This window comes from Pomacea canaliculata, linkage group LG6 (assembly GCF_003073045.1).
Source record: "Pomacea canaliculata isolate SZHN2017 linkage group LG6, ASM307304v1, whole genome shotgun sequence".
Classification (NCBI taxonomy): domain Eukaryota; kingdom Metazoa; phylum Mollusca; class Gastropoda; order Architaenioglossa; family Ampullariidae; genus Pomacea; species Pomacea canaliculata.
In genome coordinates, this window is record NC_037595.1 from 1,031,987 (window position 1) to 1,057,421 (window position 25,435).

The 25,435-nt window shown below is 40.3% G+C and overlaps 3 protein-coding genes across 4 annotated transcripts; all 3 read left to right on the plus strand.

The window, feature by feature from the left end:
- Positions 1 to 504: 504 nt before the first annotated feature.
- On the plus strand, positions 505 to 14,627 carry LOC112567207 (lactose-binding lectin l-2-like). The gene is made up of 5 exons (XM_025243813.1): positions 505 to 798; positions 12,114 to 12,202; positions 12,765 to 12,855; positions 13,199 to 13,408; positions 14,048 to 14,627. The coding sequence occupies exons 1-5, from the start codon at positions 729 to 731 to the stop codon at positions 14,062 to 14,064; spliced, it is 477 nt and encodes a 158-aa protein (XP_025099598.1). The 5' UTR covers positions 505 to 728; the 3' UTR covers positions 14,065 to 14,627.
- Positions 14,628 to 15,468: 841 nt separating this feature from the next.
- LOC112566438 (perlucin-like protein) lies at positions 15,469 to 19,546 on the plus strand. Its single transcript, XM_025242639.1, has 5 exons — positions 15,469 to 15,748; positions 17,525 to 17,613; positions 18,185 to 18,275; positions 18,619 to 18,828; positions 19,054 to 19,546. The coding sequence occupies exons 1-5, from the start codon at positions 15,679 to 15,681 to the stop codon at positions 19,068 to 19,070; spliced, it is 477 nt and encodes a 158-aa protein (XP_025098424.1). The 5' UTR covers positions 15,469 to 15,678; the 3' UTR covers positions 19,071 to 19,546.
- Positions 19,547 to 21,500: 1,954 nt separating this feature from the next.
- Positions 21,501 to 24,936, plus strand: LOC112566397 (C-type lectin 1-like). 2 transcript variants are annotated; one of them, XM_025242563.1, is made up of 5 exons: positions 21,501 to 21,660; positions 22,196 to 22,284; positions 22,877 to 22,967; positions 23,288 to 23,450; positions 24,387 to 24,936. In XM_025242563.1, coding segments are annotated over exons 1-5 (414 nt in total). In that variant the 5' UTR covers positions 21,501 to 21,590; the 3' UTR covers positions 24,388 to 24,936. The 2 variants fall into 2 exon arrangements, with proteins under 2 accessions (XP_025098348.1, XP_025098347.1); XM_025242562.1 differs by having other exon boundaries at positions 21,502 to 21,660; positions 23,288 to 23,498.
- The last annotated feature ends 499 nt before the right edge of the window (positions 24,937 to 25,435 follow it).

The window sequence follows — 25,435 nt, forward strand, 5'->3', positions numbered from 1 at the left end:
CTCCACTTATTACCATACAATGGACGAACCACAGTAACATTTCCTGCAGCAAACTTCCACCATCGATAGTTATTAGCGAGGTTGTAATGCCCGCTAATGAAATTTCGACCGGTTAAAAAAAAAATTGCATTTTCCAATCTACAACAAAAACAACTATCTGTGATACTTTATTTGAAAGAGTATTTGAAATACATGTACGTGGTGTAAATGTTCACTAATATACATTTTGTTTTCTTGTAGAAAAACAGAAAAACTGTCGCTGGACAGGACAGATAGTTCACAAATCGGAAAGTAGGTGAAAAATGATACACGAGGAAAAACACTGATGAAATATATAGATACAAAAAGTACAAAGCAGGTATATATGTAATATTAGTCTATACATTTTAATTACTGTTTTCTCTCATTTTAGTTTTTTTTGTGTGTGTACAAATCAAATGGAAGATGGGTGAAGGGTGGGGCAGTCCCACCCGCTGCTCCAAGCTGGCGCTGGCACTGCAGTGTGTACAGTACCTGCAACATTTGGAAGGAAGAAGACGAGACCTTATCATCATGTCGCTGCTTTGACGGAGTATTACTGACAACTTATCTTCAGATAATCTTTTCACAAGGTCACATTTTATCTTTATTAGTCAACCGACGACAATAATTGCATTTCCTCCTCTCCGGTAAATGAAATATTTGAGTGACTGCCATCGGTACTGTCAGTGCTGAGACTGCTGCAAGAAATGTCAGGAGCAATGCTGAGGTCGTCTGCTGTCGTCCTCATCCTTATGACCATGCTTGGGTTGTCAGCAGGTAATATCACTGACTGATACTTGTACTGAGGACAGTTCACGTGCACACTGTTAAACTGCCAGTCCTACTGATACATCATAATCATGTCCATTGTTGTCAATCTGTTTGTGCCTGTATGCCAGTGTTGTACTACTAATAGTACTACTAATAATAATATTAATACTGTGCCTTTTCAAAGATAGGCTTAAAACTCTTTACATACATGATACATCTACTGAATTATCACCAACCTTGCATGTATATTTGTATGGAACAGACTCGCTCACCTCTACAACAGACAGTCAAACACAAAGTAAATACAGACACTCGTCATACCCCCCCAGGGTCAGGAGGGGTCAGTGAAGTCGTTCTGAAAATACTCGCCTTTAGTTTATACTTAAAGATGAGAAGAGAAGCAGAATGGCGAAGGCAGAGGGATAATCTGTTGCAAGTCTGTTTCAGTTTGTTCTTATTGTGAAAGCTTTGACTTATATTCAGGAGACAATAATAAAATAGGTGTGTAATGTAATATTGTTTTTTCAGATTAGAGATATTGTTGATTACCGTTAGATGTAGTATGAGAGTAGGTGTAGAGGTGCAAATGACATTTTTGAGGAATTTGTCTGGACAATAGACTGGATGTCTCAAGCAGGTGCCATGCACTTTTTCTTATTTTCTTCTCTAAACATAGTTTTTCTTACTTTGTCAGCACATTGTTGCTGGCTTTGATAGGATTCTTGTTTTCCTATTTGTACTCTTGTCTATTGATGTTTACTTTTATAGTGCTTATGGGCTTCTTCTATCAGAAGGTCGTAGATTGAACAAAGTAAAAGTACTGTGGTCAGTAGAGACTGGTTTTTCCCGTAGCCTTTTTTACAAGACTTGACACTGCAAACTCGTTTTATGACAGCTTTATACTTACCTTTCCTTGTAATTGTTTTCCCTTTGTTTTCTTGTTTGCTTGAGGTAAAGAACCAAATATTGTGTTTAAATTGTTTTATATCTTTATAACTCAATCGGGCAGTAGTGAGAAGTGCGCGTTGCTAACAGTCGACGAAGCGCTGAAAGCCAGTGAGTGCATTTTCAAACAGTATTTAAAAAAAATATTTTGATTAATCTACAAAGTTGACAATTATGGTTGATACTCCGAAATGTAGGAGATTTTAAGACAAATAGGTTTGTTTACTGGTAGTAAAATCACATGAGAGATTGTGGCCGTGTGCGACAACGAATTCACGAATCGGTAAGTAGGTCAGCTGCTACAAATTAAAAAAAAAAAATTTACAGAATATTAACTAAGATAAAGTACCAAACAAACACGTATTTAATTAGAATGTACATTATAATGTAAAAATTGCTGACTGTTTTCTTCCTATTTCCAGTTGTTTGTATACAAAGGGATGTTGTATTATGTAACCTGTAGCATGGCGTTTGAGCACAGAATGTTTGCCTACTTTCAAACATAACCAAATGCCTCATTAGTCATTGGTTGACTATTTCAGCCTTTAAAAGGAAGTAATGGATAGTGGAGCAACTCTTAAATGTTGTAGTACTTGCCTCTCTTATCTATTCATTTATAATTTGAATGATATATTGTACGCTCAGATCGAAGTGTTCTAAGCTGCTGCCCCTCGGTAGGACATGTTGGTCCGACTCGGCCCCAGCGGCAGGCCTGACGAGAGGGAGGGACAGGGGGGTCTGGTGTACCCGGGCCCGCGGCTGTCAAGGGGGCCCGGCCTTGGTCAGTGGATTTTTTTTTCTTCTTCTCCTTTTCTTTTTCTTTTAAAGAAAGGTCTAAGGACAGAACACCCAAGCATTACGCATGCAGAAGTTGAGTTTGAGTGTAGATATTGAGATTCGAATTCTAAACATACGTACATTATATACTGGGAAAATAATTTACGATTACAAGTACAAGGGGCCCGGAGAGGTCTGTCCCGGGGCCCGGGCTGGCTCTCGGCGGCCCTGATGAAGCCCAAAAAGGCCACCAACACACCCAGAGGCGGCGTTAGGACTACGCGGGGCCTGGGGCCGACCATCCGCGCGGGGCCGGGTACATAGAGTACGTGTATCAACATCCCTATTGATATGATGCCGGAAGCACTGATTTATATACAGTTAGGCTGGATGTGTTTCGCGAAATAACGCACGAATTTAGTGTTTTAATTGTTGGTAACCGTTTGTGACAGTAGTGGTTTTTTCTTAAAGCGAAATAATATGGTGACGATAACTTAATAAACTGCTTGTTGTTATTGTCGGGCTTAACCTGAAGACATGGGTTCAATAATTTGCTTAATTAGAACTTAGAAGTGTTTTCTGAACGTCAATTTTGTTGTCACAACATGTTTAACACAGCTACATGTAGCAATAAGTCAGAAAGATGACCTCGGGTAAGGTGGTCAGACGTTTCGGGGGCGAAAGCAGGACACGTGCCGATGATGGTGACGTCACCGACAAAGAACGCCGATAAATAGGGGCTGGGGGGACTTTCCTCTGACTTTGCCGAGTAGTGATGCGTTCAACGGCAGATCTGTCCACGCCACTACAATATTCCACTTTAAATAGAAAACCGGTATTTAACATTTAAATTAAAATATTCCTACCTTATCTCCCGCTCAGCCAACTTTGCGAACGTGAGGTGAGGCGCTGTAACAAATTATGGTGCTTCGCCATCTTGCGAGGCTGTTACTCCGAAACCCTACTTCATAGACCGTGAATCGCCTTGTAAAGTTTCGGTCATTGCAAGATAGTGTCATAAATTTTTTCACAAGGATTTCGTGAATTTTCCCTGTCAAAGTTGCACCTCACAATTAAAAGTCCTTTCAATGTTTCCACCTTTAACTGTCTTTTCACTGGCGTCTGGCGATGTTCTTATCGTCCCCGACATTAGTTTAGTCACTGATCCGTACTCACAGAAAAGGATTATTGGAGGTGAATAAAATGCCGGGCAGCGGAAAAAACGCGGGAGGACGAAATGCAGAGAGGTGGGGGCAAACGTGCTGACGTAGACTTGATGAGATGGCAGGGTATCTGGTGTAACCGGGCTCGAGGTTGTGAAGGGGCCCGGCCTTGGTCAATGGATTGTTTTCCTTCTTTGTCTTTTCTCTTACAGAAAGGTCCGAAGAAGGAACACCCAAGCATTACACCTGCAGTATACAATTTCCAGACCGAAGGTAGGCGGGGTAGTCGGGGTAGCGGGTCAGGTGTCAGAGGGCCGCTGGACACAATGATTTATGGCCCATGAACCGTTAGAAGAACGTTCGTGCATTGAGGTCGCTGGTTGGGGGACCTGCAAGCAAGTTGGACTTGACATTAAAGAGGTGGATATGTTACTGATGTATGGCAACTATGAATGGAAAGGATGGGGCCCACCACTGGCACTACAACCTCTAAGCCCGAAGTGAGAGATGTCAAAGGAACTTGTTTCCTGTAGTTACTTCACGACACAATGAAACTTTCTCTTCCCGTCTCTCCATCACCAAGCAAACTACATTAGTCTACAACTCTATACCCTTTGGATCTGCATCGTCTGCCAAAATCTAAAATGCACTTGCTTTCATTTTTTTTAAAATTTAGCCTAGCTTACTTTTCTAAAAATGTATTATATCAAGTATAACACAGTTAGAAATCGGCAGTCTGTAGCATTCCAACACAAAAGTCAAAAGATAAAAAATAATAACAGGCTGACATGACTCGTTAGAGGATGCCTTCAAAGGAAAACGAGCGACTTCAAGCAGCTTCACTTTACACAATAAAGTCGGCAGGTGAAAGCCATTGTGTACTCATTTGTTGTCCATTTCCATATATCACTAGGTTTGGGGTGTAGTCAGCTGTTGGCGTGGGTTGCCACTGGGAAGTGGGGGAACTCGGACAACTGTAACCAAAGAAGCTGACACCTTAAAGAGGGACGAGCAGACGACCACCGGCGATGTACCAGCGGCGCGTGCAATAAGATATCGGCCGGCAGGTCATTGTCGTCACGGGTCAAACCCCGGAGCCCGCACAGCGACGAAAAATAAAGCGGGATCAAGAAAACACCGCCAAAACCAAAGGCGCGGATGAGAATCAGTGTACGGTATTTTTAAAGACAAGCTGGACATTGTGGACTTGCCAGAAAGCGAGACATTGGGCGTCCCGCCCGGACATTTTATGAGCAGGCGGGACACGAGGTCAAAAGCGTCTGGTCACTTTACCTCGGGGCTGAAGCGCGGGGCCCCTTCGAGAGCGGGGCCTGGGGCGGCCGCCCCATTTGCCACCCCCTAACGCCGGCCCTGAACACACCAGAAATCAAGAGAGAACTATCAGAATGTAAAAAAACTTAAATTTGATGATATAGTCCTATCCTTTTTAAAAAAGGTTTTTAAAGACTGCTGCCGATGGGACGGACCTAAATAAGACAAAGAATTTACTGCAAAAAACTGTCGACGGATGGTCTGGAGCTCTGGACAGTTAATCAAAAAGTGTAACACATTAAAATTTCCCTTACACCAGGGGCAGGCTGGTGGTGGTTCACCTCGCAAGAGGTATCCTTGCGTGGCATAGGTATTTCCTATCTTTAGTCTTGTAAGGACTACCTAGCTCCTCCCACCTTGTAGTGTGGCACAAAGGTGGGCGGTCAGAAAGACAGGGAAGAGTGGCGAATAATTTGTTTTGATTTAAAGTGTTCCAGTGGCGTTGCCATAAGGTCAGAATGTAGGTTGAGAATACAGTTTTGCAGTCGGATGAGATAAGTGACTGTATTTTACCAGGGGACTGACATGCAGCCTTGGCAGCCTGGTCTGCTCGAACATTGCCTGGAATATCAGAATGGCCAGGATCCCAAATAAAAACAATGTCCTTACATGTATTTCGTTGAATAAGTGCTGCATGAATTTTATGAATCTGAACCACAAGGGGGTGGTCCGAATCATTTGAAATGAGAGCTTGGAGTGCAGAAAGGGAGTCTGAAATTATCAAAAAGTTGTGCTCCGAAGAGCGGTGAGCATGCTGCAAGGCAAGCAAGATGGCATGGAGTTCTGCTGTGAAAATAGAACATTCGTCTGTCAGTCGGACTGAAGCAGCCCGTTGTGGTTGGCAGGACGGAACTGCTGCCGCAGCGACTGGGCCACCACTTGGGCCTTTGGAGCCATCTGTAAAAACTGAGCAGAATTTAGGATAGTCAGAAATGAGTTCATGAAAGTGTTGGAGGTAGATGGGGTCACTAGTGTCCCTTTTTTTGAAAGTTGTAAGATCAAAGCGGATCTCTGGAACAGGAAGGGTCCAAGGAGGAATTGTTTGCAGAGATAAAGGTTCTACCTGATTAATATCTACTCCGGCAGCTTGTAGGTGAGGTGCTACCCGGAGTGATAGAGGCTTTTGCTCCTTGGTACGAATGGCATACAGGGCAGCACGCTGAGGTCTGAAGACAGCACGATACGCAGGGTTTCCAGGATGAGCTTTTAAGTGACAGACATAGGATAGCATGAGTTTCAAACGACGGAGAGAAAGTGGGGGCTCACCAGCTTCTGCGTACAAACTTTGTACAGGAGTGGTGCGGAAGGCAACCAAACAGAGGCGGAGCCCTTGATGGCGAATTGGATCGAGAATTTTAAGGTAGGACTCTCGAGCAGCCATAGATGATGGATCCATAGTCTAGCTTGGAGCGGACCAGGGCACGATACAGACGAAGCAGGACCATGCGATCCGCCCCCCATCTGACATGGCCAACTACTCTAAGAATGTCCAAGGCTTTTTGGCATGAAAGGCATAGAGATTTAATATGAGATAGAAAGGACAGTTTACGGTCAAAGATGACCCCAAGGAATTTTACTTCCTGGACCACTTTGAGTACTGTGCCGTTGACAGAAATAGATGGGTTTGGAAATATACCTCTCATTTTGCAAAAGTGAATGCATACTGACTTCGTAGGAGAAAATTGGAAGCCATTTTCTATCACCCACCTTTGTGCAGCATCTACGCATAGTTGCAGCCGGCTTTCGAGGCATGGTAGGGAACGGCCTCGAATGCAGAGAGCAAAGTCATCTACATATAACGAGGCCTCAAAACCGGGACAAACATGTTTCAAGATGGAGTCGATTTTTATATTGAAAAGAGTTGGAGGAAGAATGCTGCCCTGAGGGATGCCCATTTCCTGTTCCCGAGGATCAGATAAAATAGATCCCACTCTTATTTGAAAGAGGCGATGTGAGAGAAAATGTTTGATGAAGAGTGGCATACGATCCCGGAAGCTAAGGGCATGGAGGTCCAGCAGAATACCCTGCTTCCAGGTAGTGTCGTATGCCCTCTCTAAATCAAAAGCCGGGTCCGGCTAGTAAAGCACTCGTCAACAAAATGCTTGGAGCATAACATGTCCCACTCTCTGGGCTCCCAAAGCCTTTTTGTTTTGGGATCGAGCCTTTTAATTTGTAAGACCCATTCTTTTTGTAAGGCCTTGTCTTTAGGAAAGTAATGAAAAGACAATGTCGAATCTTTTCCCACCTTTTCGTGGCAATCGGGTGCAGCACATTCTCCAGGCATGGTTCGGTCGCACTGGTAAACAATCCAACTGATGATGATGATTGATGATTGATGATGATGATGATGATGATGATGTCGATTTGTAATGCGCAGGTATCCATTCCGAAGAATGCTCATTGCGCAGAAAAAAACAAAAGAAACTGAAACATCATAAGGTCACGTGACCGAGAACGAGACTTCGTCGAAGCAAACGACAGTCCCGTGTAATTTCTCTTATTAAACACAACATTCTAATAAAAACATTCAACTTTTTCCACATGAACAGACATGAAAATAGACGAGATTCAAATCGATCCTACTATTTATGAGTTTCTAAGCAGTTTTATTTTCCCTTGAGTATCCCTTAGCAGAAGGCTTGTGTAAGTGGTGTATTTGTGTCGCCATTCGTGTGCTGGGTAAGTGTGCGTATGGCATATTACAATGAAATTCAGGTAATACAGAAACAACGCAATTGCAAACAGTATCATTGTAGTCGAATATCGCTAAGTCTCTTTTAAATCCTTTTATAGTACCTCTAAGCACGCATGTACGTAGAGAAAGATGAGAGGTTGGGGGTGAGGATAGGGCATGAATCGACTGGAGAATGGTTTCTTGTTGATGCAGTCAAGGCACACAATCGACATCTTTTCTGGCAGACAGCCGGACAAACAGGCAAATTCGTAAGTTGAAAGAGAAAACACAGGTACATTGTATAAATTCTTGATAAAATTTAATGCTTTAAAACTCGCACCAAGAAAACCCCCACTGTTATGGTTCAGATCTGTCCACGAGCTAGCTGAATGAAGACGATGGAACACCTGTTGTCATTTACTCCTGGTGACCCGAGAGAAGTTTTCTAGTGGCATTACATGGGTACCTAGGTATTTTCTCCCCTCATTATTTCGACTCTTGATTGTAGTTTGTTACGGTAATATGTTCTAGTGTGACCCTGGACATTTTATGCAAAAGAATATCACTTACTATGAGGCTGTCAAATCTGGTAGCGAAATATAGACAAAAGTATGCTAGTTAGCTGTTCTAATATCGCCATAAAGGAGTGTTCTTGACGGAGCACCTTGGTGAGTGGCTCTTCTAGCGGAGTTGACTGACTGCAGCATAGATCCAGTCGACGAACCTAACTATGTAAGTATAGAAGCCAGGTTGACCAGGCTGGCCGCAGCCAAATCCACTGGACACAATTCCAAACAAGTAGTAGGTCTCTAGTGGGGTGTTCAGCTTGCACATTAGTGGACTGCCAGAGTCACCCTGCAAAAGAACCAAATGTCCAGAAAGATCTTTGGACGTCGCATGTGGGTCATGGTACAATGTATTGGTCGTCGCCATCCAATCATCTTTCGTTCTAATAAAGTAATGTAGATTTCTATTCAGTTTCGAAATGTCCATTATTGCCAAGCGTTCTGAATCAGTCTTCAGTTCCCATGCTCCCTAAGTTGTTCGAACTTCGCATGAGCACTTCTTTGATTTTCATCCGGAAAAGAATGGTTCACAATCGTCAGACGACGGTTTCTCAGAAATATACATTATATAGGAATAACTTGAAATTAACAATCATGGCTAAGAGATAAGAGCAAAAAAAAAAAAAAGCCAAATATCATTTCTTTGTTCATTAAGTGATACAACAATAGAAAAATGGTGGATTCAGTTTTTCTTTATTTCTCACCAGTGGCAGTCAGAACTGAAAATTTCTGTGGATCCCTATAACACTCAAAGGTCTAAATAAGAAGATTGAATTTTTGTTATCGCGATAAATTAGAGACAATGTTAAAGATATATTTATATATGTTGTGGTTCTTTAAAGATTTCAACTATTATAAACAAAGATTTTATATCCTTTTTACCGATATTTTAAAATGAGTTTTTTTTCCTTACTCGACATGCATCCTTGCCTCCTGCGGTACCGTTTGCTGCGCAGATGACCCCTGGGGTCAGGTAAATACTAATATTGTAGGGTGTGGTGGCCTGGAATGTCTGGAGACACGTCTCAGCTGTGTATGTTTGGATTTCTTCAAACATCAGTTGCTCAGCCACTGGGCCCGTGACTTCAACAAACGTAAAGCCAGACGAATGCTGTTAGCAATCGCTGTTGAGAATATTTTCAGTGACAAGAACTTTTAGAATAAAAATATTTCCTCGTGAAACCATTAAAGCTTGTGCAATACTGTCGATCTTCATCACAGGCGCTTTGCGTTTGACAAGCTGTTATAGATACAATTACAATTACTATTGCATGCAAATTGATAAGAATTCTCGCAGTCAATGATCTTAATCATCTTCTAACAATATCATTTACCTGACAAGAATTTTTACTGGTATCTCCCCTAACATTCAACCGTTTTTGAAAGTACACATGGACAAGTATTCTCATATGCAGCCTGATAAAACCATCTTTCAGCAGTAAGCATTAAATTGGCAAAGTTCTCACAGGAAATAGTGCCGTATCCGGCCAGCGTGCAGGGCGAGGGCAGGTCAGCGACTGAAGGTGGTAGACACACCGGAGACACGTAGTCGGTGTAGGTGAGCGGGCTCTCTAGCAGCAGGACCGCGATGTCGTTGACTGAAAAATAATGTTGACTCAAAAAATAACGCTCGTGAAACACGCGACACGCCTGCCGAGACTGCGTTTTCTGCTGCAAACTTTAGATTTTTACATTAAACATACCAATGTCATTTTCTAAATACTGTCAGTCGCACGTTCTCCTTATACGTTACCGGGATCATTGGTTTGAATAAAAAAAGAATTTTCGTTAATTTATTGATCGATTTATTTTGATTTACGTATAAAATTAAAACGCACTACATGTATTTTGTTATAATAATTGTCAAGATGTTTTCTAACACATGTGCTTGTGAAGCAGCACGTACCACCCTCCTCCCTTCCTAGTCCTGCCATAGCAAACAAAATTCAGACTTACTCAAAAGACTCGGGTCGTAATTTTCGTGGCGCTTGCCTCTCACCACGCGAACCCTTTGTTCTGAGCGATCCACCCGCTCCAAGTCTGTGTACAACTTGCCAGCGATCACTTCGAAGCCACGGTCAGTCAGTAAGTTGTCCTCAACCTGCCTTCTCGGACCAGAAGCACAAACTTATATACAAGTGGACCATAACCTTAAACATACATGCAATCCAAACAAACACAAGCGCGCCCAGACGTAGACTTACTCTCATATACAGATATCTTAGAAATAGTCATGGAAAATTTTACCCTTTGCCAAGCTTAGTATACTTAGCATTAACAATTTTTTTTATAAAGAACCTGTCTATATATCTATTGTGTGCATTTAAAATGAGAAAAATCAAATTAGTATAGAGTGACCGCAATATCTGGTTAATTATGTATGATAATTGCACCTTTACCTCCCCAGTCAATTACTGTACATTACTCTTGTCATTCTAGATTATAATATGATTTTACAATTATGTTTTCTTTCCTTTTGTGTGGCAATGGCTCGTGATAAGTAGATAGAACTAAAAAAAATAACAACAATAATAATGGTAATAATAATAATGCAAAATTTTTAAAGTACATACTCACACTCACACTAAGGAGCATGCTCTTGGCGTTTAAGAACAAGAACGAAACATGCACAGCAAAAGAGGGTCAGGAAAACAAAACATTTGAGCTATAAAAGAATAAGCAACCGTACTAAACGAAGAATAAAATCAAATACAGAAAAACACAAAATGGAACCAAATAATAAGAACAAGAGCTGAGAGTAACATGATATTGTAAAAGGAAGGGTGTGACAAAGGACTAGCATGGTGGGAAAGGGTGTAAGGAGCAATGTTTACGGAAGAGGTGCGTTTTCAGTGCAGTTTAACGGATTCAATAGTAGGTAGATGGCGGGTATGGAAAGGGAGAGAGTTCTATTATTTACCTGCACAATAACTTGTACTGGTATCAGAGTGAGACAGCCGGTGGAGTGGAGCAGTACAGCTGCGATCATCAGCATATGATTGATGAGAAACATTATGAGACTGGATACAAGATGAAAGTGGCTTCATATACAGAATAAACAGAACTTGGTCGAGTACTGAGCCTTGAGGGACGCCACAAGAGACTGAAGCAGGGCGAGATGTTTGACTATCAACAAACACAGTCTGTGTCCTATCAGTGAGACAGGAGTTGAACCCCACTAGTGCAGGTCAAGAAATCACGCAGAGGGTGTGTAGTGTATGAAGGAGCAGAGAGTGGTCCATGGTGTCAAATGCAGCAGACAGATTCAGAAGAATTAAGGCAAAAAACATCACCACTGTCAAGGGCAGATAATATGTCGATGGTCACTTTAATTAGAGTAGTTTCAGTACTGTGAAAAGATCTATACGCTGACTGAGGATAGGGGATGAGCTGATGCTCTTGTAAGTAGGCCCACAGCCAGGCCTGACGAGAGGGGGGGACAGGGGGGGTCTGGTGTACCCGGGCCCGCGGCTGTCAAGGGGGCCCGGTCTTGGTCAGTGGATTTTTTTTTACATTATATACTGGGAAAATAATTTACGATTACAAGTACAAGGGGCCCGGAGAGGTCGTCTGTCCCGGGGCCCGGGCTGGCTCTCGGCGGCCCTGCCCAGCGGCACAGCGCGGAGTAGGTCCAATCTGTCCGACTCGTCGGCAACCAGGCAACCATGTTTTGATGAACATTCATAACATCTTTTTATTTATAATAATAACTGCTAATATTTACGATTTAAATGGCTCAACATCGCTGATTTTACAGACTCATCCTAAGCATCCAATGCTACGACAGTTTGTTGACTGATGAGTCTGTTCTCATCATCGCCACTGAAATGTTGCTAAAGTTTCACATGAAATGTTGTTGTACAGCTGCAGACAACTGTCCAGCTGGCTGGCGAAAGTACAAGCACAGCTGCTATGTCTTCATCTCCGAGTCTCTCACCTATGCAGAAGCAATGGTAAAATGCATATTTTTATTGTTTGGATTAAAAATGTCACAGCACTAATAATACATATCTGAAGAAAGAAAATTTACAGAAGTTGGTAGCCTTATATTAAAAACTACCAAGCTTAAAAAAGACATATAGTGATTACAAAGAAAAGAAATTGGTCAATTGTTTGAGTAATATTTTACATTCAATAAAAGAACATCCGTCACAAACTGGAATTAATATTTTTAAATAATAGGTAAGACAGTAATAATTGTGCATTTTATGTCGATTTATAGTATATCTAATGTTTCACATGTTGGCCGTTCACTTCTCCTCAGATTAAATTAAGCACTCAGAGCATTACAGGAAACTTTATAAACTGTTTGCTTATTTTAAGTACGATACCGGTTTTAGTCTAACATTGTAAAACACAATTTCGTTTATAATTATCGATAGTGTGTGATACAGCACAGTAAACTGTAGCAAGTAATGAAGAATATTGTTCAAAAGTGATGCTGTTCTTGTAACTGCATTTAATCTCAAGTTTGCTATTACTAATTAAATTGTCAAAAACTATATTTTCAATCAGCGAATCTGCAATATGCTCCGAGCTGAAATTGTAGAAATCAACTCTGAAGAGGAACACTCTTTCATTGGCAGTCTCCTGGATTTAAATAAGGGTAGGAAAAATTCTGCATACTCAATTGATTATGATTAAAATACACACAAATTATACAGAAATTAAAAACTAACATGACAAAAAACCTTTGTTTAAGTAATGTGAAGTCAAGAATTTCATTAGTGCATTGTTAAGCGAAAAGAAATCGAAATGTCAGCTCAGAAAGGCCGCCAACGGACATCATTGGGAAAACAGAAAAAAACACAAACCAGTGAAAGACACCAACTCTGTGAAATAGGCCTTTTGTCCTTCTGTCTAGTGTACCATACCATCACCTTCACCTAACACTAAGCATCATCTCATATAAAGAATATAATCAGGTTGTTAATGCTATTTGTTTACAGCAACTCATATTTGGATCGGAATGAACGATCTAATTCAGGAGGGCACGTGGGTATCAGCCAGCAGTGGAACACCAGTGAACTTCACTAAGTGGATTCATGGTGAACCAAACGACGCTTCTGGGAAAGAGGATTGTGCAGATTACCATAACGACCATAAAGCGTGGAACGACATTACTTGTGGTTATAAAAACAAGTTCGTCTGTGAATCAAGTAAGATGCTGTAGCCTCCGTTCCTCCAATTCTTGTCACTATAATTCCAGAATTGAATCTTTCAGTAGGAGGACAAATAAACATTAAACTATACCACAACCTATATTGTATTAATCATGTTGGAGTTGTATATAAAAAATGGTTAAAATTTTTAAAGCAAGTTATTTTCAAATTGAAAGGAACGTTTTTTGTAAATAATTGTTGTAGACGAGCCAGGAGTAAATAAAAGATCAGCTTCCAATTCATTGTTTAAACTCTCACCAGTCCTGGCACAGAGTGGACTTTGGATAGTTAGCATCAATTAGCAGGCTTTTCTTAAGCTTTATTGTTGACGTTTATCAGCCACCTGCTACACAAAGGACAGTTTATTTTGCTGGGTCACATGGGAGGTCACATGTAAAGTCCACTGTCCACCGTGCATGTTGGTTTTGTGATTTACCAGAGACATTTTCAGAGTTCAATGAGGCATTGGTTCTGGACTAGTTTTTGTTTGCCGGCTACCAATTACGAATCTGGAATCCATTTAGCATGAATGGATTAGTACTAACTTGCTTACATAATACTTGGTAACACTATTACTAGCGTTGATGTCCAAACCTGTAGAAGCATTACCGTAACATCAAGTAATTTCTCTGACAGGGTATACTGAGAAGTGAACCAGGGAAGCGGCGTCTACAGACTCGGAGTTTGCAGGGCCATTATTTTATTGTAATTTATAATTTTATTTTAGTTTACACCGGCTTTAAAGTAAACAAAATAGCCCACCAGAGCACTAGCATCTCTTTTGTCGTGAGCGATGCCTCTTTATAGAAGGTGAATTTGTAGAGGAACTCTTGATGATCAGAAATAAGAGTAGAAAGACTAGCAGTGGGTAAGGTCAAGGAAGCGTCTGATTACAATCAGTCATTGATTTCATCGATACATCAATGAGGGGAAAGCTGAATTGAGGTTGCCAATAGCTTACTTCCTTTCTCTCCGGCAAGCGGAAACCTGAGTGGTTAGAGCTCTGGCATCGGAAGTGACAGCGCGCTGGTTCAATACCCGATTAGCGCAGAAAACTTTGCCCTGGTCATGAGAAGAAAGAGGTCTCTAACACCTCATCCCACAAAGACCTTTAAAAGCTAGGGAATCACCTCTCCCTTTTACTCCCTTTCCCTCTGTAATTTCAATACTGTTGTTGAACGATAATTTAACAATTTTAATAAATCTTTTGTACTTGGCTGTTTTGTCAGTTTTTATGAGAAGTCGATTGTGTGTCTGAGTAGCACTTTGTGATGACTACGAAATGACAACAGTATTTGTATATCTTTGAATCAAGCAGTGTAACCACAAAAGTTTTTGTGATGTTTATGTGTTAAATTATGTTTTTTACTGTCTTCTCAGACAACTTCGTCTAAGGCGATAACATTGATTCCTAATACCACTTTAGAATTTTACAATGTGTTACAGCTATAGAAATAGCAATGATAAAAAACACAAAACAAACAAAAAGCAAGGAATGTATAAATATAACCTCTTGTTCACTTCTTTCCTCCATCCTTCTCCACTTATTACCATACAATGGACGAACCACAGTATCATTTCCTGCAGCAAACTTCCACCATCAATAGTTATTAGCGAGGTTGTAATGCCCGCTAATGAAATTTCGACCGGTTAAAAAAAAAATTGCATTTTCCAATCTACAACAAAAACAACTATCTGTGATACTTTATTTGAAAGAGTATTTGAAATACATGTACGTGGTGTAAATGTTCACTAATATACATTTTGTTTTCTTGTAGAAAAACAGAAAAACTGTCGCTGGACAGGACAGATACTTCACAAATCGGAAAGTAGGTGAAAAATGATACACGATGAAAAACACTGATGAAATATATAGATACAAAAAGTTCAAAGCAGGTATATATGTAATATTAGTCTATACATTTTAATTACTGTTTTCTCTCATTTTAGTTTTTTTGTGTGTGTGTACAAATCAAATGGAAGATGGGTGAAGGGTGGGGCAGTCCCACCCGCTGCTCCAAGCTGGCGCTGGCACTGCAGTGTGTACAGTACCTGCAACATTTGGAAGGAAGAAGACGAGACCTTATCATCATGTCGCTGCTTTGACGGAGTATTACTGACAACTTATCTTCAGATAATCTTTTCACAAGGTCACATTTTATCTTTATTAGTCAACCGACGACAATAATTGCATTTCCTCCTCTCCGGTAAATGAAATATTTGAGTGACTGCCATCGGTACTGTCAGTGCTGAGACTGCTGCAAGAAATGTCAGGAGCAATGCTGAGGTCGTCTGCTGTCGTCCTCATCCTTATGACCATGCTTGGGTTGTCAGCAGGTAATATCACTGACTGATACTTGTACTGAGGACAGTTCACGTGCACACTGTTAAACTGCCAGTCCTACTGATACATCATAATCATGTCCATTGTTGTCAATCTGTTTGTGCCTGTATGCCAGTGTTGTACTACTACTACTACTACTACTAATAATAGTACTAATAATGTGAGTTGTCAAAGAAAGGCTTAAAACTCGTCTAAACTGCTCAGAGGCGGCGTTAGGGGGTGGCATATGGGGGTCGCCCCAGGCCCCGCTTTCGAAGGGGCCCCGCGCTTCAGTCCCGAGGTCATCTTTATGACATATTGTTAGCTGTGTTAAACAAATTAAGTTGTGACCAAAAAATTGACGTTCAGTAAACACTTTTAACTTCTAATTAAGCAAATTATTGAACCCATGTCTTAACTTTAAACCCGGCAATAATAACAAGCAGTTTATTAAATCAAATCAAATCAGACTTTATTGTCTGTCGAGGAGACCCCACGACAGAAAATATTCTTTTGCTCACACGGGCAGGCATACATACTCATACAGACATTTAACGCACACACAATCACTATTATCTGTTTATCACCTGCAGGCAAACAACATTACAAATTGTCATCTATGTCATCTATTGGCCTGTGACAGAAATCCCTGCATTTCATTTTTTAGATTGTTTAGATTGAGAGCTCGTCTTGTTTGTGCGAAAGAGAGAGCACATTCAACAAGGTGATGGCTGGTAATGGATGTCAGCACCCTCTTCTCTTCAGACTGTGTTTGATTCCTCCTAAATCCTTCTGTCTTTATTTAGGATGGTGATGGCTGCTGGCACGAAGGACCTCTGGTAGGCAGCTTTCCGTACACGTGGCACTTTATAGCACCTGCCTGAGGGCAACAGCTGGAAGTTGGGATGGAGAGGGTGCGTTAGGTCAGAAATGTTGTTGTGTGCCATCTTTCTGACTGCATGAAGGTACAAGTCAGAAAGTGGCAGCTGTGATTTACCAATAATTTTATTTGCCTGGTGGATGACTCTGGCCAGCCTTGCCTTGTCTTTGACGAGGAGGTGACCATATCAGGCAGCAATGTTAAATGAGAGGATGCTCTCAACAAGAGACCTGTACACAGTCTCCAGCACCCCAGAGCTGACGTCGAAGCTGCGGAGTCTCCTCAGATGGTACAGCCGTTGCTGGGCCTGTCTGTACACTTGGTTCACGTGATCACTAAATGAGAGCCTCCCGTCGATCACTGTACCAAGGTACCTACACAGCAGCCCTCTGCACCTTAAGTTACCGTCACCATATTATTTCGCTTTAAGAAAAAGTCGCTACTGTCACAAACGGTGGGAAAGGTTGCGAACAATGAAAACACTAAATTCGTGGTTATTTCGAGAAATTGATCCAGCCTATTTAACTGTATATAAATCAGTGCTTCCGGCATCATATCAATAGGGATGTTGATACACGTACTCCATTACGCCGGCCCCGCGCGGATGGTCGGCCCCCGCACGTATTCCTAACGCCGCCTCTGAAGCTGCTGCCCCTCGGTAGGACATGTTGGTCCGACTCGGCCCCAGCGGCACAGCGCGGAGTAGGTCCAATCTGTCCGACTCCTCGGCAACCAGACAACCATGTTTTGATGAACATACTAATATTTACGATTTAAATGGCTCAACATCGCTGATTTTACAGACTCATCCTAAGCATCCAATGCTACGACAATTTGTTGACTGATGAGTCTGTTCTCATCATCGCCACTGAAATGTTGCTAAAGTTTCACATGAAATGTTGTTGTACAGCTGCAGACAACTGTCCAGCTGGCTGGCGTAAGTACAAGCACAGCTGCTATGTCTTCATCTCCGAGTTTCTCACCTATGCAGAAGCAATGGTAAAATGCATATTTTTGTTGTTTGTATTAAAAATGTCACAGCACTAATAATACATATCTGAAGAAAGAAATTTTACAGATGTTGGTAGCCTTATATTAAAAACTACCAAGAATAAAAGAAAAAAAAAAGGCATATACTCACCACAAAGAAAGAAACTGGTCAATTGTTTGAGTAATATTTTACATTCAATAAAAGAACATCCGTCACAAACTGGAATTAATATTTTTAAATAATAGGTAAGACAGTAATAATTGTACATTTTATGTCGATTTATAGTATATCTAATGTTTCACATGTTGGCCGTTCACTTCTCCTCAGATTAAATTAAGCACTCAGAGCAGTACAGGAAACTGTATAAACTGTTTGCTTATTTTAAGTACGATACCAGTTTTAGTCTAACATTGTAAAACACAATTTCATTTATAATTATTGATAGTGTGTGATACAGCACAGTAAACTGTAGCAAGTAATGAAGAATATTGTTCAAAAGTGATGCTGTTCTTGTAACTGCATTTAATCTCAAGCTTGCTATTACTAACTACAATTGTCAAAAACTATATTTTCAATCAGCGAATCTGCAATATGCTCCGAGCTGAAATTGTTGAAATCAACTCTGAAGAGGAACACTCTTTCATTGGCAGTCTCCTGGATTTAAATAAGGGTAGGAAAAATTCTGCATACTCAATTGATTATAATTAAAATACACACAAATTATACAGAAATTAAAAACTAACATGACAAAAAACCTTTGTTTAAGTAATGTGAAGTCAAGAATTTCATTAGTGCATTGCTAAGCGAAAAGAAATCGAAATGTCAGCTCAGAAAGGCCGCCAACGGCCATCATTGGGAAGACAGAAAAAAACACAAACCAGTGAAAGACACCAAACCTGTGAAATAGGCCTTTTGTCCTTCTGTCTAGTGTACCATACCATCACCTTCACCTAACACTAAGCATCATCTCATATAAAGAATATAATCTGGTTGTTAATGATATTTGATTACAGGATATCATATGTGGATCGGAATGAACGATCTAATTCAGGAGGGCACGTGGGTATCAGCCAGCAGTGGAACACCAGTGAACTTCACTAAGTGGAGGAATGGTGAACCAAACGACGCTTATGGGAAAGAGGATTGTGCAGATTACCATAACGACCATAAAGCGTGGAACGACGTTACTTGTGGTTATAAAACCACGTTCGTCTGTGAATCAAGTAAGATGCTGTAGCCTCCGTTCATTCAATTCTTGTCACTATAATTCCAGACAGGAATCTTTCAGTAGGAGGACAAATAAACATTAAAATATACCACAATCGATATTGTATTAATCATGTTGGAGTTATATTAAAAGTATACATAATACTTGGTAACACTATTACTAGCGTTGATGTCCAAACCTGTAGAAGCATTACCGTAACATCAAGTAATTTCTCTGACAGGGTATACTGAGAAGTGAACCAGGCAAGCGGCGTCTACAGACTCGGAGTTTGCAGGGCCATTATTTCATTGTAATATTTAATTTTATTTTAGTTTACACCGACTTTAAAGTAAACAAAATAGCCCAGCAGAGCACTAGCATCTCTTTTGTCGTGAGCGATGCCTTTTTATAGAAGGTGAATTTGTAGAGGAACTCTTGATGATCAGAAATAAGAGTAGAAAGACTAGCAGTGGGTAAGGTGAAAGAAGCGTCTGATTACAATCAGCCATTGATTTCATCGATACATCAATGAGGGGAAAGCTGAATTGAGGTTGCCAATAGCTTACTTCCTTTGTCTCCCCTGGTCATGACAAGAAAGAGGTCTCTAACACCTCATCCCACAAAGACCTTAAAAAGCTAGGGAATCAACTTTCCCTTTTACTCCCTTTCCCTCTGTAATTTCAATACTGTTGTTGAACGATAATTTAATAATTTTAATAAATATTTTGTACTTTGCTGTTTTGTTAGTTTTTATGAGAAGTCGATTGTGTGTCTGAGTAGCAGTTTGTGATGACTACGAAATGACAACAGTATTTGTATAATTTAATAGAGGGCTTGGCAGATGAACAGCTGTAGAAAATAGATAAAAAAATTAGACATTTTAGAGTTACGTCACTAACAGACAGACATCTATAGTGAACAGCGCTCACCCAGTAATATACAGACAAGACTAGTGAGTAGCGCTCACCCAGTAATATACAGACAAGACTAGTGAGTAGCACTCACCCAGTAATATACAGACAAGACTAGTGAGTAGCACTCACCCACCAACACATAAAGCTGTGTGTAATATCACACTAGGATACAGAACATCATCAACTCATCAACGTATGCTCAGTTTTAAATTATCAACAGCAATGTTAGAAAAGTAACAAGGTTAGTGAGTTACACCAGTCGCATGAGATATACATCAAGAAGCAGACTTCAACACGCAAGATTATTACATAATGAACAGCAAGGTTGGTATCAGCAAACCCGTTTTTTCTTAGAAAGATAAATGTTTCAACGACTACCAGTTAAAGTTTAAGATGATCGCTTGAGGAAATAGTATTTGTTTATTAATTAAGATTTAATTATGCTAATGACACCACACCACACAGGGAGGCCACCACTGGCCTGTCGTTGACCACCAAGCACAAAAGTTACTGTTCAGTGTCAAGAACCATTTGTTGTTCGTTGTATGTGAACAAAACGAAACTATATTGTTTTCTGTACAAATTAGTCACATGATATACGTACATTTATTCTCTCCCACAACCACCCCGTCTCTCTCTCTCGCACACACACAAGGACGACATTTACTTAGTTCGTGGTCCATACCTCCTAGCCATTGCAATTGTGTAGTTTCCAGGGTTGTCCATGGGACATATTTTTCTATCCCATCCCATCCCATGGCAATTTATGCCTGTCCCATCCCATCCCACGGGATTTCCATTATATAGTATTAATATGGAATACAGTTTAAATAAAATCATTAAATTTATGAAAGTTTAGGTATCGTGTCTACTAAATAGCACTACATGTACAAAGACACATGCAAAACGACAAAATTTATTAACTTTAACACTCTAAAGTATAATCTAAGTATGACAATTCAGCATCATTCTGACATTCTATTTCTGTCACTCTGCTCATTCTGGGTTAGATGGTGGAACTCCTATTTGTGGTCGGCCATTTTGGGTGTTACATTTACAGTAGCAACGTGACATCAAGTGACTGCCTTCCTGCCTTCACAAAGTATTTCAAATTAGCAATTCAGAATGAAATTCAGCAACGAAACAGATTACACCAGATTAAAACTAGCTTTGTATTTACAAATCCACAAGCCGCGCGCATGCGCAATGTGCCAGTCTGGCAGTGTTACCGCTCGTTAAATTGAGAAAACCTAGACAGAGCCTTTAAAAAACCTAGGAAAACCTAAATTATTCTTTAGACTCGAAATCCTTCTCATAGCACCTGCAGATGATGAATGAATTCTATTTTGTTGCACTTGCGCAACTGCAAATTTCAGCGAAAATTTATTTTACAATATCTAGTATCGACTACCATGGGAAATACAAATGTGTGCTGTCCCATCCCATCCCATCCCATGGGATCCCCATGGTAATAACATTCCTATGGACAACATTGGTAGTTCCATCTATTTATACATTTATAAATATATTTAAGCCTGGGTTGTTAGTCACTTGTCCCAGGTTCACTCGCCTCGTTCACGGCTGGCCAGGTCAAGGGGAGGGAAGGGGTGTAGGGTAGCGAGGCTGGGAGGGAGCAACAGTACCCACTGCCCCCACACAAGCTCCCCCCGCTGCAGTTAATCATCAGCAGCAAGTACACGACAGCTTATCGTCATGTCACAGCTGTGAGAACTATGACAACTAATCTGTAGATAACCTTTCCTCGAGCTGACGTCGTTGTCTCGAGTAGTCAACGAACGAAAACTTGTCTTGACTCTGTTCAGCGGGAGGAAATATTTGGTGACTGCCATCAGTACTGTAAGGAATGACGGGAAACATGCTGACATCTACTGCTATGGCCCTCATCCTCATGTCTGTACTCAAGTTCTCACCAGGTGAAGTAACTAATACTTATGTTGATGGTATTGTTGATTATCTGGTCTTCCCACACTTCTATTGACATCGTGCGATTGTCCTTCGTCATGTGGTGCACCTCGGCTTACTTCCCCTCATGGACCTGTCCGCATTCGTGATGGTGGTGTGTGTGTTCTGGTCTTAATCCTGACTGGGAGAGTGCTTGTGCTTTTCTTTCTCTCAGCTAAAGGTGTGAGTGAGCAGAAAGACATCTACTTTCAGGAATTCGCTCAATCTCGACCCTTCTAATGGACGTTAATCAATCGGTTCTTTTACTTCCTTTCTTTATATTCGCTCTCCTTTTATTTTTGGCTTCAAGAACAAAATTGAATATTATTCCATTGAATGACTTTCCTTATCATCAGCTTGCTTTCAATAATCTTGACCTTAATATTGAGTGGGAACAATAACGCATTATTATACATATGAAAACACTACATTTTATGTCTTCATGCTTGTTATATCACTTCCAAAAAGTCAATTTTGTTAAAATATTAACTGGAGTTTGCTTTTCAGCTGCAGCTGCGTGTCCCAATGACTGGAAACAGTTCCAGCACAGCTGCTACGGCGTTGCTGACCAGCTGTTCACATATGCAGAAGCACTGGTAAAATGTGTTTTTGAAGTCACCAGTCCTAATGTCAATTTAAATCCAAAAAAATGTATAATAATTGTAGACAAATATTCCATTATATAATCCAGCAAATAAACAAAAAATCCTGAAACACTAACCAAAATAACAACATAGCATGCATGGCAAATTTAAGAAATAAATAATCTAAATAAAACTGTTCAAAGTTTGCTGGAAATAGTTCAATGGTGTTCTTTATTGAAGTAAATACCATGCATTGCAAGACTTATTTTTCACTTTTAAAAACCGCTAAAACTAGAAATAATGTGCAAACTCTGTTGTTTAAAATCACAACAATCTTTTATCTATTTGCTTCTGAATTACAACTAGATGTCATGAAAAATTAGTATTATTACTATTATTAGTATTATTAGTTGATTTAATGAATTGTTTATTACTGGAGGTTCTTTGCTGACTTTCATAAATAGTTTGCAAATAGTGCTATTTTAATGCAGTTTTATATGTAACTGTTTTTATAAATACCAATGTTATTGTTGCAAAACAAAACTGTTCTCGTAAACTTTAGAGTATACTCTGTGAAATGCGTCAAGACAATGTTTTGGTTCAGACGATCTGCACGAAGGAAGCCGGGGATTTACTTCAAATCAACTCTGAAAGTGAAAACAGATACATTGCCAGGCTTCTCCCGCAAAACCTAGGTACGAAAACCCCGATATAAATAAAAAATAAACTTTAAAAAATAATACAACCCAGTTCAGAGCTGCTTTAGTTATGTACGATCGTCGTTTAGTCAAAAACTTAAAATGTAAACTGTGGAAAGGACAGCAGACAATGGACACCGGATAGCACGCAGACAACAGTAAAACTGAAGCACACCAACATCACCATCTACATTACATCGTTTTGCTAAATGCCAAGTTCATTCCACCAACATTTAACCCTGAAACATGACATCAACATTGTCATTGTCCTCAACATCAATGTGCCTAAAGAATACATTTGTCATGGTGTCTGACAGCCTACAGTGTGTGGCTGGGAATCACGGATCTGTTTGAAGAGGGTGTTTGGATGTACAGCGGCAGGGGAACGGACCTGACCTACACCAAGTGGAGCTCAAACCAACCGGACAACTATAATGGAATGGAGGATTGTGCAGCCTTGAACATCACCACTAAATTGTGGTACGACACACACTGTGGTTCCAGACTCTTTTTCGTCTGTGAAGTCGAGTAGGTCCCTCAAACTCTTTTGCTGTTTTCCAATAACTGAATTTTCCCACAGCGCTTGCAGGCAAGAACATTCTAGTAGGAGTGAAAATTGCAAACATCTCACAAAACCACAGAGGGGTACCCAACATTTAATGAACTTGTAAGTAAAATACCAGATGCAGTCGACATGATTAGCCTCTCATCCAGCACCAAAATGTATTGGTTCAAACCTTTGACCACGTCTTGCTGGTCAACCCCCAATTGTCGGGAGGGGGATTTAATTAAACTATGTCTGCATAGTCCTCTGAGTAATGAGTCTGCCTACACTTCTCCCGGACTTGCAGAGGAACTCGTTTGTCCCTTATTCCAGACCATTGTTTAACCACTTTTAGCCTTTTTACCATTCAGTCCCCATTAATTCTGTTAGTTGTGTCAGTTGTGAGGGGTTGCCCTCTGGTCTTTGAGGCCTTGCTTACAGACCTGTGTTATCTCCTCTTTGTGTAAGGCCTGTGACCAACAGCAGACACTGTCCCCAACAGTTGCATGTGAGGACCATGTTTATTGCGCTAACCAAGTCGGTTTCTTTATTTAATTAACATTATTATTACAAACTGTTTGGTGATACTGGGAAATCTAAAGGCATCAAGAAGTTTAAAAAATATAAACCATGAAATAAAGGAGAAAAAAGAGAAAAAGGAGATGATGATGATGATGATGATGATGATGATGATGATGATGATGATGATGATGATGATGATGATGATGATGATGATGATGATGATGATGATGATGATGATGATGATGATGATATGATGATGATGATGATGATTATTCCAGATATGTAAAAGGAAACCACATCAATGAATTATTTTGTGAACATAACGTGTTTTTTTTTTCTTTTTCTTACAGACAGGAAAATTATTAGGTGATAAAAGGCTCCGCCACCTTCCGACTCTTTGTGTAGAGAGATAGCTTCCCTTGCATTAATTAATTTTTTAATTTATATTGAAATTTGAGTGAAAAGAAAGCATTCTACTAAGGAAAACTCTTTCATTAAGTATGATGCTTCCAGATAAGTAGTTCAAAGTGGAGGCCTTGAAGACGAAGACTTTGACTAGAGATAGAAAATTACTGATGGCGAAATGTTTTAAAAGTCTGACCAGAGTCGATGCTGTGAAGAAGATACAGCTGATTGAATGACCACGAAAACCAAGTGGCCTCAAAATTAAAGCACTCTTCGCCTGTTAATAACTTGGTACAAAGATGTTCACCTGTTGATTGACGGTAGAAGACATGTGTGCAACCCTGTATACTTAGTTTCTTGCTGCCATAACTTAATTATAAATCACATATTTATTAATTCGATACTTCAACGAGGAGGAAACAATTTATTATTTACTAAAAGCAGCGAGATTAGAAAAAACATGTTCGTTTGTTGTAAAAAAGCAAATAAAATTGTGTGAATTGTTTTCGATTGCTGGTGGTATTTTCGTCTTCATACAAGTTTGTGTCTTACCCTGTGGCTTTTCATCTACACATTCAAGAAGGCTAGTGCGACTGGATTGTCTTAAGAAGGAGACAACAAGTTGAAATGACACATTGCAAGTCACACTGTATAGATGATGATGATGATGATGATGATGATGATGATGATGATGATGATGATGATGCACCCGATGCGACCTGACTCAGCCCAAAAAGTTTTTCGTTCTGGGTACCTGGACTGAGCGATGTCCATTGCGCGCAATGGGCAACGGTTGCCAGGAAACTAACCTACTCAAGCCGCATCGTCTCACGAATGACTACAATATTTATCATTTAGAGTGCGATGAAAAACGCCGAAATTCAAGATAGAACGACAGTCAATACGATTTAAAATGCTTTTATAAAGTATCAGATGTATTACGAAAGCAGAAGGACAGGGAAGAAAAATTAGGAACACGATCGATCGACCATAC